The 13,922-nt window shown below is 50.8% G+C and overlaps 1 protein-coding gene across 3 annotated transcripts in view; it reads right to left on the bottom strand.

The window, feature by feature from the left end:
- The window catches only part of Ca12 (carbonic anhydrase 12), a 52,653-nt gene extending 39,446 nt beyond the window's left edge, over positions 1-13,207 (bottom strand). For all 3 annotated transcript variants that reach the window (XM_051156697.1, XM_051156698.1, XM_051156699.1), the window contains exons 1-2: positions 13,068-13,207; positions 9,253-9,273 (exon numbers count right to left, since the gene is read on the bottom strand). In XM_051156697.1, the coding sequence (XP_051012654.1) occupies positions 9,253-9,273; positions 13,068-13,152 (106 nt within the window). In that variant the 5' untranslated portion in view covers positions 13,153-13,207. The remainder of the gene's footprint in view (positions 1-9,252; positions 9,274-13,067) is intronic.
- Positions 13,208-13,922: the final 715 nt, after the last annotated feature.

Raw genomic sequence — 13,922 nt, 5'->3', positions numbered from 1 at the left:
TGGCTGAGGGAGGGCTCCTCCGTCTCCAAGGTCCTTCGTTCTTCACTGACTGTTGTACAGGTTGTCGCTCTGTCCCCAGTGCCCTTCCTTGGCTCTTACATGACCTTCATGGCTCAGCCCATGTTGCCTCAGTGTACGGCCCCTAATCCAGTGGTTCTCAGCGCGTGGGTCGTGACCCCTTCACGGGGGCTACATATCAGATTTACATTCTATTTATATTATTTACACTATGACTCACAACAGTAGAAAATTAGTTACGAAGTAGCAAATGATCTTATGGGTGAGGGTCACCACAACACAAGGAACTGTATAAAAGGTCGCAGCACTAGGGAGGTTGAGAACCACTGCCCTAAGCCTTTCCTCGAGACTCCAGGTGGGAGCTTTCTGCTCTGGGCCTTAGGAACCTATAACTTGCTGACTCTCCAGGTTGCTAGTGCCATGACAGAGTTGGGCATAATGCTTGTCTGTTTTCTCAGCCCAATGTTTGGCACTTGCTGTTCACTGAGTGAATGTTTGCAGTATTGTGTAAACTGATCCTCTTAGGTGTGTTTAACCCTCTGGGCTTTGGTTATTAAATTGTAGCCAGCTCACTAATGCATTAATTTCTTAAAACCAAACAAAAGTTGGCTGGGGGCATAACTCAGTTGGCTAGTGGCTCACTCAGCATGCACAAAGTCCCGGGTTTAATCCCCAGCACTGCATAAAACCAGGTGTGGCAGTGCACACCTGTAACCCCAGCACTGCATAAAACCAGGCGTGGTAGTGCACACATGTAACCCCAGCACTTGGAAGGTGGCAAGGACAAGCTCAGAAATTCAAGGTCATTCTCAGTTATAGACTGAGTCTGGGGACAGCCTGGCATACATTAGTCCCTGTCTCAAAAAAAGAAAAAAGAAAAAAGATAAAAATAGACATTTATAATCAAGTTGGAACTACAGTTTGTCTCTGGCCTTCCTAGTAACTAAAGCCAAGCAGAGAAACAGTGACGTGCTACAAAACATCTTTGTCACACAACCAAAGTGTCACCTCTTTATCTTTCTCCATTTCTCACACAGCCGTCAAGGAGGGGCTACTCCTCACAAGCACCAGGTCTCACTGGCTAAGGTCAAGCTTGCGTACAATGAGCCAAGCCGGAGGCACTTCTACTTGGCCGTGTGTCATGGAGTGAGGAACAGCAGGCCTGTGTGATATGGAATCTGCACGTGTCCCTATGAGAACTGCACGGGCCTTCCCCATTCCGCCCAGAGGTCCCACAGCTGACTGAGTCACATGCTAAGGATTGCAAAAAGCACTGTAAAAGGTAAGGATGGTCTAAACAGAGCCATCTGACTTGGAGTTATCCCAATCCTGAGTCAAAACTTTATAGACACAAGGAGGTGGCAGCCGAGATTTGTTCCTTCCTGGTTGGCATAAATCAGATGACGGGCAGGGACCCGGAAAGCTTGCTCTGTAAAGGGTTACCTCTGTAAACTGAAAGGGCACATAAATCATATTGCTGAAAGTACTTTCCTTACTTACGCAGCGCTCCCTGAGTGCCTGAGCTGTGAACTGATGGCGAAGCTGGGTAGAGCTATATTCAAAATCGAGGGAGTCCTTGTCCTTCTTAGATGCTGTGAGCAGTGTGGACAGCCGCTCCCTTTCTCATCCTTTGACCTTCTGTTTTCACCATTTATTGAAGTTAATTCTTTCTGCACTTTTCTGCATATTCCTAGCATGCAGGGCACTGTTTCTTAGTGAAGATTTGAGAAACAGCTACCGTTTGTTCGCGGTTTAGATGCCACTGATGACTAGATCCACCCTCAAAGGTGGTGCGTACCTCTAACCCCAGCACTCCGCAGGCTGAGGCAGAAGAATGGCACCCTTCCAGGCAACCTGGGATACATAGTGAGACTCTTGTCTCAGAAAGATCTGTCTTGGTTTCAGAAATGCTAAAATGTGGGGAAGGTAGAGACTCAGGAACCAATAACACTGGGCCTTTGTCCGTGGCAGGTGCGTTTATTCACTCTATCTATGTCCGGAGATGCTGCCCGGGAAAAGTCTGCCTGGGGCTCCATGGCTCCTTCACTGCAGGGCAGCCTGGCAGAGGAAGCCAGTAAGTGATCAGGAAAGAGGGCCTGTCCTCCTCAGAGGCTGTGGGTGTTTCTACAGCATTCTGTGAGCCATTCCCTTCTCTGCTGTTGTGGTTTGGATTTGGCATGTCCCCCACAGGCTCATGTATTGAAGGTCTGGTCCCCAATTGCTATGTGTTGCTACAGAAAGGTGACTGGCTCATCAGGACAATAATTTCAGTAGAGTAAGCTGTCAGGGTGTTCATAGCTCAATGGGCCATCAGGGGGTGGGAGTGACTGGTAGAAGAAGGCTACTAGGGGAGGGTCTGTGAAGGAGATATGTGGGTGTCCCTGCCTCTTCACTCCCTGACTGCAATGAGGTTAGGAGCCCTGCTCCCCAGCATGCCCTCTCTCTCATGATACCATGTGCTGTCCTGTCTCATGCAGGCCCAGAGCAAGGAAGACAGCTGGTGAAAGCTGCGAAACAAAAACATAAACAAACAAATAAAAACTTGCCTCTGTTGTTTTACTTGCCAGGTGTGCTAATACACACCCTTAATCCCAGTGCTTGAGAGGTAGAGGCAAGGAGGGGGAGGTCCCTGTGAATCCAAAGCCAGCCTGGTCTACATAGCAAGTTCAATACCAACCAGAGCTACACACTAAGACCCTGTCTGTCTGTCTGTCTGTCTGTCTTTTCTTTCTTTTTTTTTTTTTTTAAGTGCTTTTCTTAGATATTTTGTCACAATGGCATGTTCATAGAAAACAGACCTAGTAGTGCCTGCCTGGAGCTCACACACACACACAAGCACACACATGTGCACACACACACACACACACACACACACACACACACACACACACCAGCTGTGAATTCAGCTCTTTTGCCAGTTTAAAGCTAAGTTTTGTCAGTGGCCTAGGGAACCATGAGTGGCCTCTTCTCTAGCCATGAAGATCCTGCACGGACCTAGGCATATGCAGCTCGGAGCCCCAACAGTCCCCATGCCAAGTTTGTTTTCATTCTTAGGCTCAGACACCCAGAATGGGGTCTGCTTCCTGGGAAACTGGTGCGTGGTTGAAGTGACCTTGGATGTGCGGGCAGATTCATGGTGTCTGGTTGCTAAGAAAGTACCAGGAAATTAGATCCATCTTCACCCTGGTCTGAAGGACAGAGCCAGAAAGAGCACTCTGGACTGGGAGGGTCCTGTGTGTTTTGTCTAATTCTCAAATGTCTTCTGTTTAATCAGATATAATATAGATATAAAGGGATATCCACTGGCTATACAAACCATAGTTCAGAGAGAGATACCACATGGGTGCACTGGGTGCAAGGACATGGCTTTCTTTCCATGGATTATCTTCTTTGATCCTCACCACAGCCCTAGGAAGCCCAGGGTGGCTCTCAAATCTGAGTAGACACTAGACGTATACAAAGGGTTTGCTAAAATCACAGCTAGACCTACCCAAATAGTTCCTGCTTAGTGGGTAGGCCCAGGGGCAGGGGCAAGATACTGCCTATGTAACAGTCACGGACGCTGATGGTGTTCTTCGAGGACCGTGCTTCGAGACACACTGAGCTTGCTGCTATCACTCCTAGTTTTATAGCTAAGGAGCTGGGTGCAGAGCAATCAAGCTACTTTCCTAACACCAGCCAGCCAGAAAGTAGCCTAAGTGGATATGCCCAAGGCCTGCCTGCTTCTGGGGTCTCCAACTTCTACGTCCCAGTTTTCTACAAATCTGCCCACCCACCATCATCACACCCAACTGTAGGAACGCTGCTGCCTCTGTCCTCTCACTTGGCTGGTAAGGCCAGCTGCAGTCCCTATGACGCAGGAATCTGGGAAGCTGCAGACCAAGGGCGTCCAGGACAACCCTCAAACCCCAATTCAGCCAGCCAGGAAAGACGAGGACCGTCGCAAGCAGGCAGACCACACCACATCCCAACAGACCCTGCGTGTCACGGCTTTAATTAGCAGTAACTGGGCCTGGAGCCCAGATTTAATAAATGAGAGTGGGTCAGATTGCTAGCCTCAGGGAAATCCCCCGACACAGGGCCAAGGTTCAGTTCTCTAATAGGAAAAACATGTCTGCCTTTTTCCAGATCTCCGAAGAGTACTTTGGGCTTCTTATTCATGCTCAGGACAGCAGCTGTGGGACGCTGGTGAAAGACATGTACCCCCTTAATTAAATCTTCCTTGTAATTGTGTGTGCCCCCAGCTGCCATTTCCGGCCCTTGCTCTTATTACTGTAGTTTGGGGGTGGGGCTCCATCTCAGCTTTAGGGTAGAAAGTAAAGTTTGCTTCCCAGCCTCCCTTCCTGCGTTCCATTTCTGGGTCTTAAAGTCTAAGAAGGGCCTAAAGAGAGTGTGCAGGGCCCTGGGGCACATGTGTTGGCAGCAGCTTTGTGCTCCAGCAGAGGCAGGCAGAGGGCACGTGGAGGCAGGGCCTGGAGGACGTGAAGGATGTGACCATGACGTCTGCCACTATGGAGGATCCCAGCCTGATTTCCTCAAGTGTGTGTGTGTGTGTGTGTGTGCGCGCACACACAGGATAAGCATGCACAAGTGTGTGCACATGGATATAGAGGCCAGGGTCAGTCTTGACGGTCCTTCCTTAGACTCTGTTAAGCTTAGTTTTTTGAGACAAGATCTCTCACTGGAACCTGGGGTTAACCAGTTAATCTAGGCTAGCTGGCCAGAAATCTGCCTGTCTGTCTCCTCGGGACTTGGATTACAAATGTGTCACTGTCTTCTGTGGCTGCTGGGCATAGAACACGGGTCTTCATGCTTGTGCGGTGCTCAGTTTACTGAGTGGGCTATCCCCCCAGCCCTACAAAGGAAATTCTTCAGGCTGGAGAATCCACTGTGCGTGGGAGGAACAGAGCCTTAGGGAAAGGACAGCAGTGTTGGGAAGGCAGAGCAGTGCCTGGGGTACACAAATCTTCCCCAAGCCAAAGCTGCCCAAGCTATCCTGGGCTGGACCATCGACCCCCCAACACAGTCAAGCCCCCACTGATCCCAAATCCCACATGTCAAGGTGGAGAGGCTAGCCTTACAGATGCTCTGTGGGGTGAGGACTTGCAGAGCAGTGGGACTCTGCAGGGGAGGCCTTGGTGTCCGTGTTTCCCAACACCATGGTGTCTTTAAGGTTCATCTTAATTGCCTGACTCTCCTTCTAAGCTAGCTCAGATCTGCAGACAATTAAACAAATGTCCCTGGTGCCATGGCCATTCTCCGCTCTGGGTCATTATTTCCAACACTGACACTCTTTTTTGGTTACTCTACTTTTTGGCTACACACACTGGATTGTGTGTGTGTGTGTGTGTACACACATGTGTGTGTGCAGGCGTGCGTGAGCGTGCTCATACGTGTGCCATAGTGCACCTACAGAGGTTAGAAAAACAACTTGCGGAAGTTCTCTCATTGCGTCATGTGGGGCCCACCTGAGCAAACTCGGGTTGTCAGGCTTGGCCATAAGCACCTTTGCCCACCAAAGCCATCTCTCTGGCCCACAGTGGAGCTTCTGTTGTTATTTCCTTGACATAAGACTAGCAGTGGGGCTGGAAAGATAGCTCAGTGGTTAAGAGCACTGCCTGCTCTTCCAAAGGTCCTGAGTTCAATTCCCAGCAACCATGTGGTGACTCACAACCATCTATATTGTAACCTGGTGCCCTCTGCAGGTAAACAAGCAGACAGCACTGTATACATAATAATAAAATAAATCTTGAGAGAGAGAGAGAGAGAGAGAAAGAGAGAGAGAGACTAGCAGACCCTGACTATCAGGGGAAAATGACTCTGCTAGCTAGCTGGAAACTTCCACTTTTTGCATTGAATCTAATGTATATGCAAGTAAGCATATCATAAGCCAACAGCTTGGTGAATTTTCATAAACTGACCGCAGCACCCATGTCAAGGAACTGAATATACTCAGATACCTGTGCTGCCACTTTCCAGTCGCTTCCTCCTCACCACCCCCAGGACCCCGAGTCTTCTGACTTTCAGCCCCAGATCTGCTTTAGGCAGCTGGAGTTTGTCCTCCGCTCACATGACAGGCTGACTTGCAAACCAGCCACTCAGCAGCTGAGCAGGTGAAGTGTACAGCTCTGCAGGGCTGACTGGGCGGCACTGGCTTAAAATGGTGATGCTCGCCTTTCCTTTTTCATAATCAAGTCCTTGAAAATTCTAAAGCCAGCCCAGGAACAGAGAAGGGACAGGGCTTGGCCCACCTTGGCAGGAAGATAGTCTTGTATATGGAGATCCACCGTGAAGTTAATATGGTGGCTCAAAGCCAGGGACAGCAGTAGAATTATTCCTCCATATACTTCTAGAAGTTCTACCTTGTGCATCACGCGACGGGAACCCTGGAGCAACGTGGTTCGGTGTAGCTGTGTGCTGGGTCCTGGACCCTGGGGGAACCAGCACACAGCACTGGTCTGCTCAGCCCTTACTGCTGAGAACTGCTTCCTTCCAGCACCGACAGGGCCTGCTGTCTGCCTGTGTCATTCTGGGCACGGGTGCCAGCTGCCAGCTGCCGGCCTGAACCTGTTGCCTCCTGAGCTGCCCTCTTTCTGTCCTCCCGCGCACATCCCCACCGAGGGATGACTATGCACCAGTGATGGAAACCAGATTCTGGGCTGGGTTTTGTAGCCCAGTTGGCAGCGCACAAGCACAAAGCCCCAAGTTTAATCCCGGTGACACATAAGTTGGACATGGTAGCACACGCCTGCCATCCCACTTCTCCAGGAGCAGAGGCAGGAGAACGGGGATTCAGTGCCATCCTCAGCTGCAGACTGAGTTTCCCGGCCCAGCCGGGGGCTGAGAAGAGACCCTGACTCAAAACACCGAAAGCAAAGGCTAGCTTGGCCAATGCTCTTGCCACGTATCATCAGATCTCCCCCTCTGTCCTCATCACGGAGCCATTCTAACTGCACAATGCAGATGGCAGAGTCTGTCCAGGGCTAGCGGTCAGGAAGAGCAGTCCTGGGCCAGGCCGCATGGCTACACAAAGAAGCCCTTCCTAGAGCAACGCTGTCTGAAGCTGCAGACTGTTGTGACTGTTCTGTGTTCCCACCTCATTCTGCTCAAAGGCTGTGGTGGGGGTGGGGGCTGAGAGGCGGGGAGGGGAGAGGAGGGGGGCTGAGGCAGGGATGCAGGGAGCCTGGGAGGGGCAAGTTAGCACTAACTCTCTGTCTAGAAGGATCTTGGGAAGGGTCTCCACATGGTCCTTTAAAAGTGTGCGGGATCATCTGATATGTAACCCCTGTGAAAGGGTCATTTGACCTCTTCAAAGGGGTCGTGACCTACAGGTTGAGAAGCACTGTTCTAGAGGCCCCGAGTTAGATCCTCAGCACAGCAGAGATAAGTAAATAAATGATACTGTATCTTGAGGGATGCTTTTAAAAATACAGGCTTCTCTGGTTCCTCCTTACATCCAGGCTGAGACCCGAAGCCTGAATTTTCAGGAAGCATTCCAGAAGACTCTAATGTAGTTGACACCTAGATGTAGTCTGGGCAACAACAATCTAGACAACTCCACACCCAGGGTTGCAGATGGGGAAAGTGAAGGCTAGAGGGCCCAAATACAGACAGAGACAGAGGCAGAGACAGGGAGCCTGTCTGAGGGGCCCCGCAACCCCTCTGTCCATTCTTCCTCTGGTGGACTCTCGCCATGCTCTTTTGTAAGCTAGGTGCTAGACAGGGAACAGAACCATTCTCACAAAGGTCCAGAACTTTCCTGTCTCCCCTCTGTCCACCGGAGACTCTTCCTAAAACCCAGATGTGCCCCCTGCCCTGCCCACTAAGTGCAGGACAGCGTGGAACTTCCGGGCCTCCTCTGCCAGCCAGTTCTCTCCTACCGCCAAACCCATGGCTCTTCTATAAACCCTTCTCCGTGCACTTCCTTCAGATTCCGGCTTGTTCAGCCTCCCCTCTCTGCCCACGTGATGCCCTTGGCAGCTGCACCAGCACTGCTTCTCCCGCCTTGCTCAATCCTCTCATCCCACCCAAGGCCTAGGTGGAAACCTGGTTCCTTCAGGAGGCCTCTCAACCTTTCCGGCCTGGATCTGCCCTCTGACCATCAGAGCACTGGACTGTTCATTTGCCATTTGCTGATGCTGCCTGTTATGTCCTGCTTTGAGTTATGAACGTTAGTAATTCCCGGCTCCAGAGCTCAGCATGCCCTTCTAATTACCCACCCACCTGGTAACGTTCCTCGCACATAATAAGTACATAAAGGACGTTAGTAACAGTGGAGCTATGTAGTGCTGGGGGGCGGGGTGCAGAGTGCCCGGAGGCTTGGCCTGGGAGAGTGTGACTTTCCTATGCTTCCAGGGCTGCCCAAACATTCCAGACCCAATCTCTGCACACCAAGGTCAGACTTCCCTACGGTGTGCTCCGGCTCTCAGAATCAACTTCCTTGACTGCCACCACCCAGAGCCACTGCACCTCCTAGCTTTTGCGCTGGCAGGACACCTCTGCTTTCTTCACCCACCAGAGCCAGCGAGGTCACTTCTGGGCCGCATCTTGTGCAGCCTCCATGACTCTGTCCATATCAAAAATATCACTAACTTCTTTGCACTGGCCAGAGGGCCAGGTGTCTGCCTTCCTGTTCCTACTCCAGCTAGTAGTGACATTGCCAGCTCACTGCAACAACATAGCCCTGCCAACTGTCTTGCAGGCTGGTCAGGCTGGCTAATATGCTCTTGGCTCAGTCCCACAAGGCGCCCTGGACTGTGTTTCACATAAGACAAACCTCCCTCTTGACTTGAGGACTCCCCACAATCCCTACCTCCACAGCTTGCTAACAACATGGCCACAAGAAGTTAATTTCAGCTACACTTACAGGGTAAGTTCTAGGGCCTGAGCCAACCTTCCAGAAAGGAGTCCTTTCTTCTTTGTTTGTTGTTAAGGTACAAGTCCTGCCAGGGACCCTGCGGCTGGAGGTCTGGGAGAAATCCTTCCCGGAATTTGGGAGTCTTAATCCCGAGTTTCACAGTCCAAGTACCTACTGCAGGCTTTCTGCCTTAGGAAAATGCAGAACGTAGCTCTCACGAAGGAACCTTCTCTCATGACGCGTCTTTTCTTCCAACAACACCAGCCCAGCTTTCCCCAACTACTCCCATGCCCCAAATAACCTCCACCAAGTTTCTGGGTTTCTTATTAAATACATTCATCTCCTAATATATATAAATATTTAAAATCGCTACTTACCAACATAGGTCCACTTGGATCCTGTAAAAAACAGAGGAAAGAAATTAGTACAATACAATGGAACTAAAGGAGGCGAGGAAGATACCCCACATTTAGTTTTCAAATGGTTGAGACGGAAAAGGAAGTCAATGACCCCAAATAAGAACTTGTAGCGCCAGATGTGGTGGCGCACGCCTTTAATCCCAGCACTCGGGAGGCAGAGGCAGGCAGATTGCTGCAAGTTCGAGGCCAGCCTGGTCTACAAAGCAAGTCCAGGACAGCCACGGCTAACACAGAGAGATTCTGTCTCGAAAAACTGAAAAAAAAAAAAAAAAAAGAAAGAAAAAGAACTTGTGGCTTGGAGCCAGAACCATGACTCCTTGGAGCTATGCTTCACACAGAGCTCAGGATGGAGAGTTTGGGGGCGGGGGGAGGCACAGGTGGACTCAGTGCGGGGATTTCTGGAATGGATGTGACCCCTCCCCAGACATCTTAGAAAGGCCAAACATTACTAACTGGACAGGGAATTCCTAGTAGTGACTTGAGACTCCAAGGCAATCAAAGTGTTGGCTCAGTGGAGGCTCTCTCACCCTCTCTTCCCTCTTCCCGTGGACACCTTGTGTACCGGGCGATGGTGGACTCTTCACAGTGAGACAGGCAGACACCCAGGCATTCTAACCCCTCCCCTGCTGGAAACACCATTTGGCCTCTTGCTTTTCCCCACTCACAGCCTCTTTACAGCCTTACCCAGAGAGCGGAAAACGACCTACAAATGGAAGATGTTTCCCCCAAAGGAGCTGCATCCTCATCGGAGTTACAGTGCCAGCAGTGGCAGGAATATGGAGGAGAATTCTGCCAGGAATATAAGCCAAACTGCCCACCGCCTCCCACTCCACACCTCTCACACCACACAGGCCCTCCTCCGTTCCTACAACAAATGACACTTTTAAACAGTTGCTGCAGGACTCTGCTCTTGTCATCCAGACTGCCCACCCTCACCTTCCCTCTGGAAGAACATAGTGACCCTCAAACTGAGATGCCCGTGTCTCCCTGACACATGCAAGTAGGGGGCAGTATAGCTCCCGAGCACCTCTCTCTCCCAGCATCTCAGGGTGTCTCTGTGGTTGGAGGAATAAGGCTGAGAACCTGGATCCTCTTTTCTGTAAAGTGTAGTGTTGGGGATCTGGCTGCTCACCATGGGCAGGAATTTCCTCCTCAAGCCCATGGTGGTTTCTGAAAGCTAAAAGAGCACCTCGCCTTTTTATTTCTTTCTTTTTAACATTGATTTCGTCTCTTCCCCCGCCTCCTTGTTGCTAGTGCTTCCTTGCTTCATTTCTTTGCCTCTGTGTTAATTTTATTTTACTTATTCTCTATTTTGTTTTTTTTTTCCAAGACAGGCTTTCTCTGTGTGTTAATTCTGTTTTTAATTTTCGAAGTTAATTGGTAATTTTGATCAAACGAGACATCTGCACACAGTTTAGAGTCAGATGGCTCTTCGAGGCTTTTTAACAAACATTAACCCTCTGGAAGTCCCTGGCCTTTTTCTTGCTTCCTAGGACAACCATTTTGGATTCTTTTAAATAATTCTCTGAGTATTTCCTCCATACCTTTAGAAAACATGTTTGTATTGTCCTCGTTTGCATTTTGTAGATTTAAGCGCTATTTATTGACATCCTATCTTGGAAGAGAAGAATTGAGTCTTCACAGGTGATGTAAAGTGGTCTGTCACAGACCATGTGCCTACCAAGAGTCTCAGCGCTTCTCTTCTGTACCCCATGACTTTCAGGAGCTTCCCAAACAACGCAGGCGTGGGATCGGGGTGGGCATAGGAAGGGTCAAGTTCTTCCTAGAACCGAACCACTGACTTTCAAAAAAAAAAAAAAAGGCTGGATTTGGGCAGCTCAGCAGTGCCTGTTGGAACCTGCAAACCTGGCTGGCACTGGGCAGGGAGATGCCCTGAGGGCAGGGGTTCAGGGTCCTGCCCTGGCGGCTTCCTGCCTTGGGTGTTAGCAGCTTCAGGGGCTGATGATGCTATATCCAGGCAGCAAGAGCTTGTCGGGCTCTCCGCTGTTGAGTTTGGGCAGAGCAGGCTCACTGAAACAGCCCTCAGCCATAGCAACAAAGAGCTCCACTATCTCCAGAAAGTCTTCAACTTCACCTAGTGATCCTCTTGCCCCTGGACCAAGGGCTTTTCTTGGGCATGTATTAGTGCCAACTATGACAAATTCCACCACCACCACCACCACCACCACCCTCCAGTATCAAGCAGAGCACACTTTGACCCCCTTACTCAGCTAACCCTCCAGCCTGAGCCTTGGATTAGGTGGCCTTTTGTCCATCTCAGCGGGTTTTGTTTGACTTTATCCCCTGAGGCAGTCAAGAAAGCGGCCCAGTAAATATCAGCAGAAAAGCTTAAAACCTAGAGGTAGCTAAAACTGCTCAGTGTGAGGTGAAAGTGTGGCTTTCCTGCGAGTTCCCCCTAACACAGTTCGGAGAATGAGGAGGACAGGAAGGGGGCGCAACAAAGAGGAGAGTGGGGAGCAGCTGCCAGGGGGAGCCCCAAACTTGCAAGAAAAGATCCATGGAGAGTCGTCTCCTTTATGTCAGGTGCTGGGCACTAAAAGGACTCTGGTAAACTCCAGTCTCCAGAGACTTCTTGAGAGTTAGCAGTTGGCCAAAGGTAGCAGTTTTCAAAATTGATCCCCACTTTTGTGGGACTTCCCCCCCCCCCACACACACACATTCTGCTTCTTCCTGACTGCACGGGGAAGGTGACAGTAGGAAGACCCTGCCAGCCGGTCAGTCAATGAAGACTGAGTGAGGGTCTGAGCTGTTGCCCACAGGTACAGCGGACTCCAAGGGGAAAGAGTGCAGAGCTCTGACACCGCTGAGCAGGACCAGTGCTCCCTCTGGGCTGCCTAGCCAGGGGGAGTTGTTTGTTTGTTTGCCTGCTTGTTTTGTTTTGTTTTGTCTTTCAGTCATTATGGTCACTCTTGCTCCCTTCAATAAATGTTCCAACCCAGAAACCGTACACCCACAAGCATCACCACAATGGATGGCTCACTGACACAAGCAGGACCTAGTCACCACGTTCTCCTCAAGAAAAGTAGCTGCAGGGAGAGGCAAGCTAAAGCTTGCTTTCCTTTTTCTTGTTCCAAAGGAGTTAATTAACCAGGCTTTGGATGGGAGCCCACAATTCAGTTTGCTCTTCCCAGCTCAACCTGGCACCCTCCCTACGCAGCACCCACCCTCAACACCCTTGCCCTTTGAGTTTCAGCCCCTTATTCCAATTAGAAATAAGGGGGGCACGTGTGCAAACATGGAGGTTCAGGGTAGTGGAGTCCTCTAGGGAAGCGGCAATGATGAAGGATAGGCTAAGTTATCCCTCTGACATAGGGATGAAGCCCACTGGTTAACTGCCTCTGAGAGCTCTGCGGATCCCTGACTCCCCAGCTTGCAGATCAGATCGGATCGCAGCACTCAGGAAGACAGTCACTTCTCAGCACTCTGCACGTGGTTCCGGGATCGTAGCTCACAAGTTTCCAAGCCCCATCTCCAGAGCTACTGGTGCTCAGAGAAGAGGCAAGCGAGTAACGCTAACTGCGCACCAAGCTCCATTAAGAAGGCAACCAAGCAACCTCGGCAAACCGTGCATCCCAAACGAAGAGTGAGCATCCTTTCTTGAAAAATGTGCTAGGCACACAGCTCCTCCCTTGCTCCCTCAGTAGTGATTTTATTTTATCTTTTATCTTGCCAGAGCCTGTCAGGAAATCCTTCTGCCCAGGCGTGGCTGGGTGCACAGGACTCTTCTTTTAAAAGGCAAGCAGAAACTTTACCGTTCAGTGGGGCTGAGCTGGAAGGCTGCTCCTTTAGGACCACCAGCAGGAGGACAGCAGTCGCGCACAGGCTGCGATGGGACATCTTTGTCCCGGCGGCGGCGACCTGAAGCTGCCACCCGCTCTGGGGCTGTGAGGTGCTCAGAGCTGGCGGCAGGGGCACACACCAGCACAGCGTGCACGTAGCCTGGGACCAAGGCGTGCACGTAGGCTGTGAGGGATCCTGGCTGCCCCTAGGCTGCTTTTTATGCAGCGACTCAACCCTAAACATGATGTCGTCATTCAGGAGGGCGGGGGCAGAACGCCCAGCCTACCCGAGGACAGGAGCCCCAGGTCGGAGGTGAGTTGCAGTCCTGACTTAAGTGGCCCTCCGTGGTTCTGGTTCGCAGCGTTCCTCTGTGCCACGGGTTACCTGAGGAGCCAGTTCTCCCAGGGAGCTGTGAGAAGTCAGGGAATCACGTGCCACTCACTTCACTAGATGTGGCCGTGGTCGGTCACTGTCGCTGCCCTTTCTTGAAAGCGCATAGGATGCCATTTGGGCCAAAGCCTCCTTCAGGGCCTGAATGCTTCTGTCTGGTCTGGACACGGGTTAGCTAAGTAGCTGGGAGTTGCACAACACATCCAGGTAAAGCTCTTCCCGGGGAAACCACAGAGACTCCGAATAGAAAAATGATATAATGGGTTTCACACGCGAGTGAGTAGCTGTACTCGGCAATTAGAATTTCCCCTAGGAGGAGGCATGTAGACAAGGCTGGCTCACTGTGCAAATTGACAAAATCAGTCCATCTTCAGTAGGAAGCTGGGAGAGACGCCGTCTCTGGAGTAGTGATGAAAGGAAAGGACTTGGATCACTAA

This window comes from Acomys russatus, chromosome 14, assembly GCF_903995435.1.
Source record: "Acomys russatus chromosome 14, mAcoRus1.1, whole genome shotgun sequence".
NCBI classification, from domain to species: domain Eukaryota; kingdom Metazoa; phylum Chordata; class Mammalia; order Rodentia; family Muridae; genus Acomys; species Acomys russatus.
This window is presented reverse-complemented; position numbering and strand designations above follow the sequence as displayed.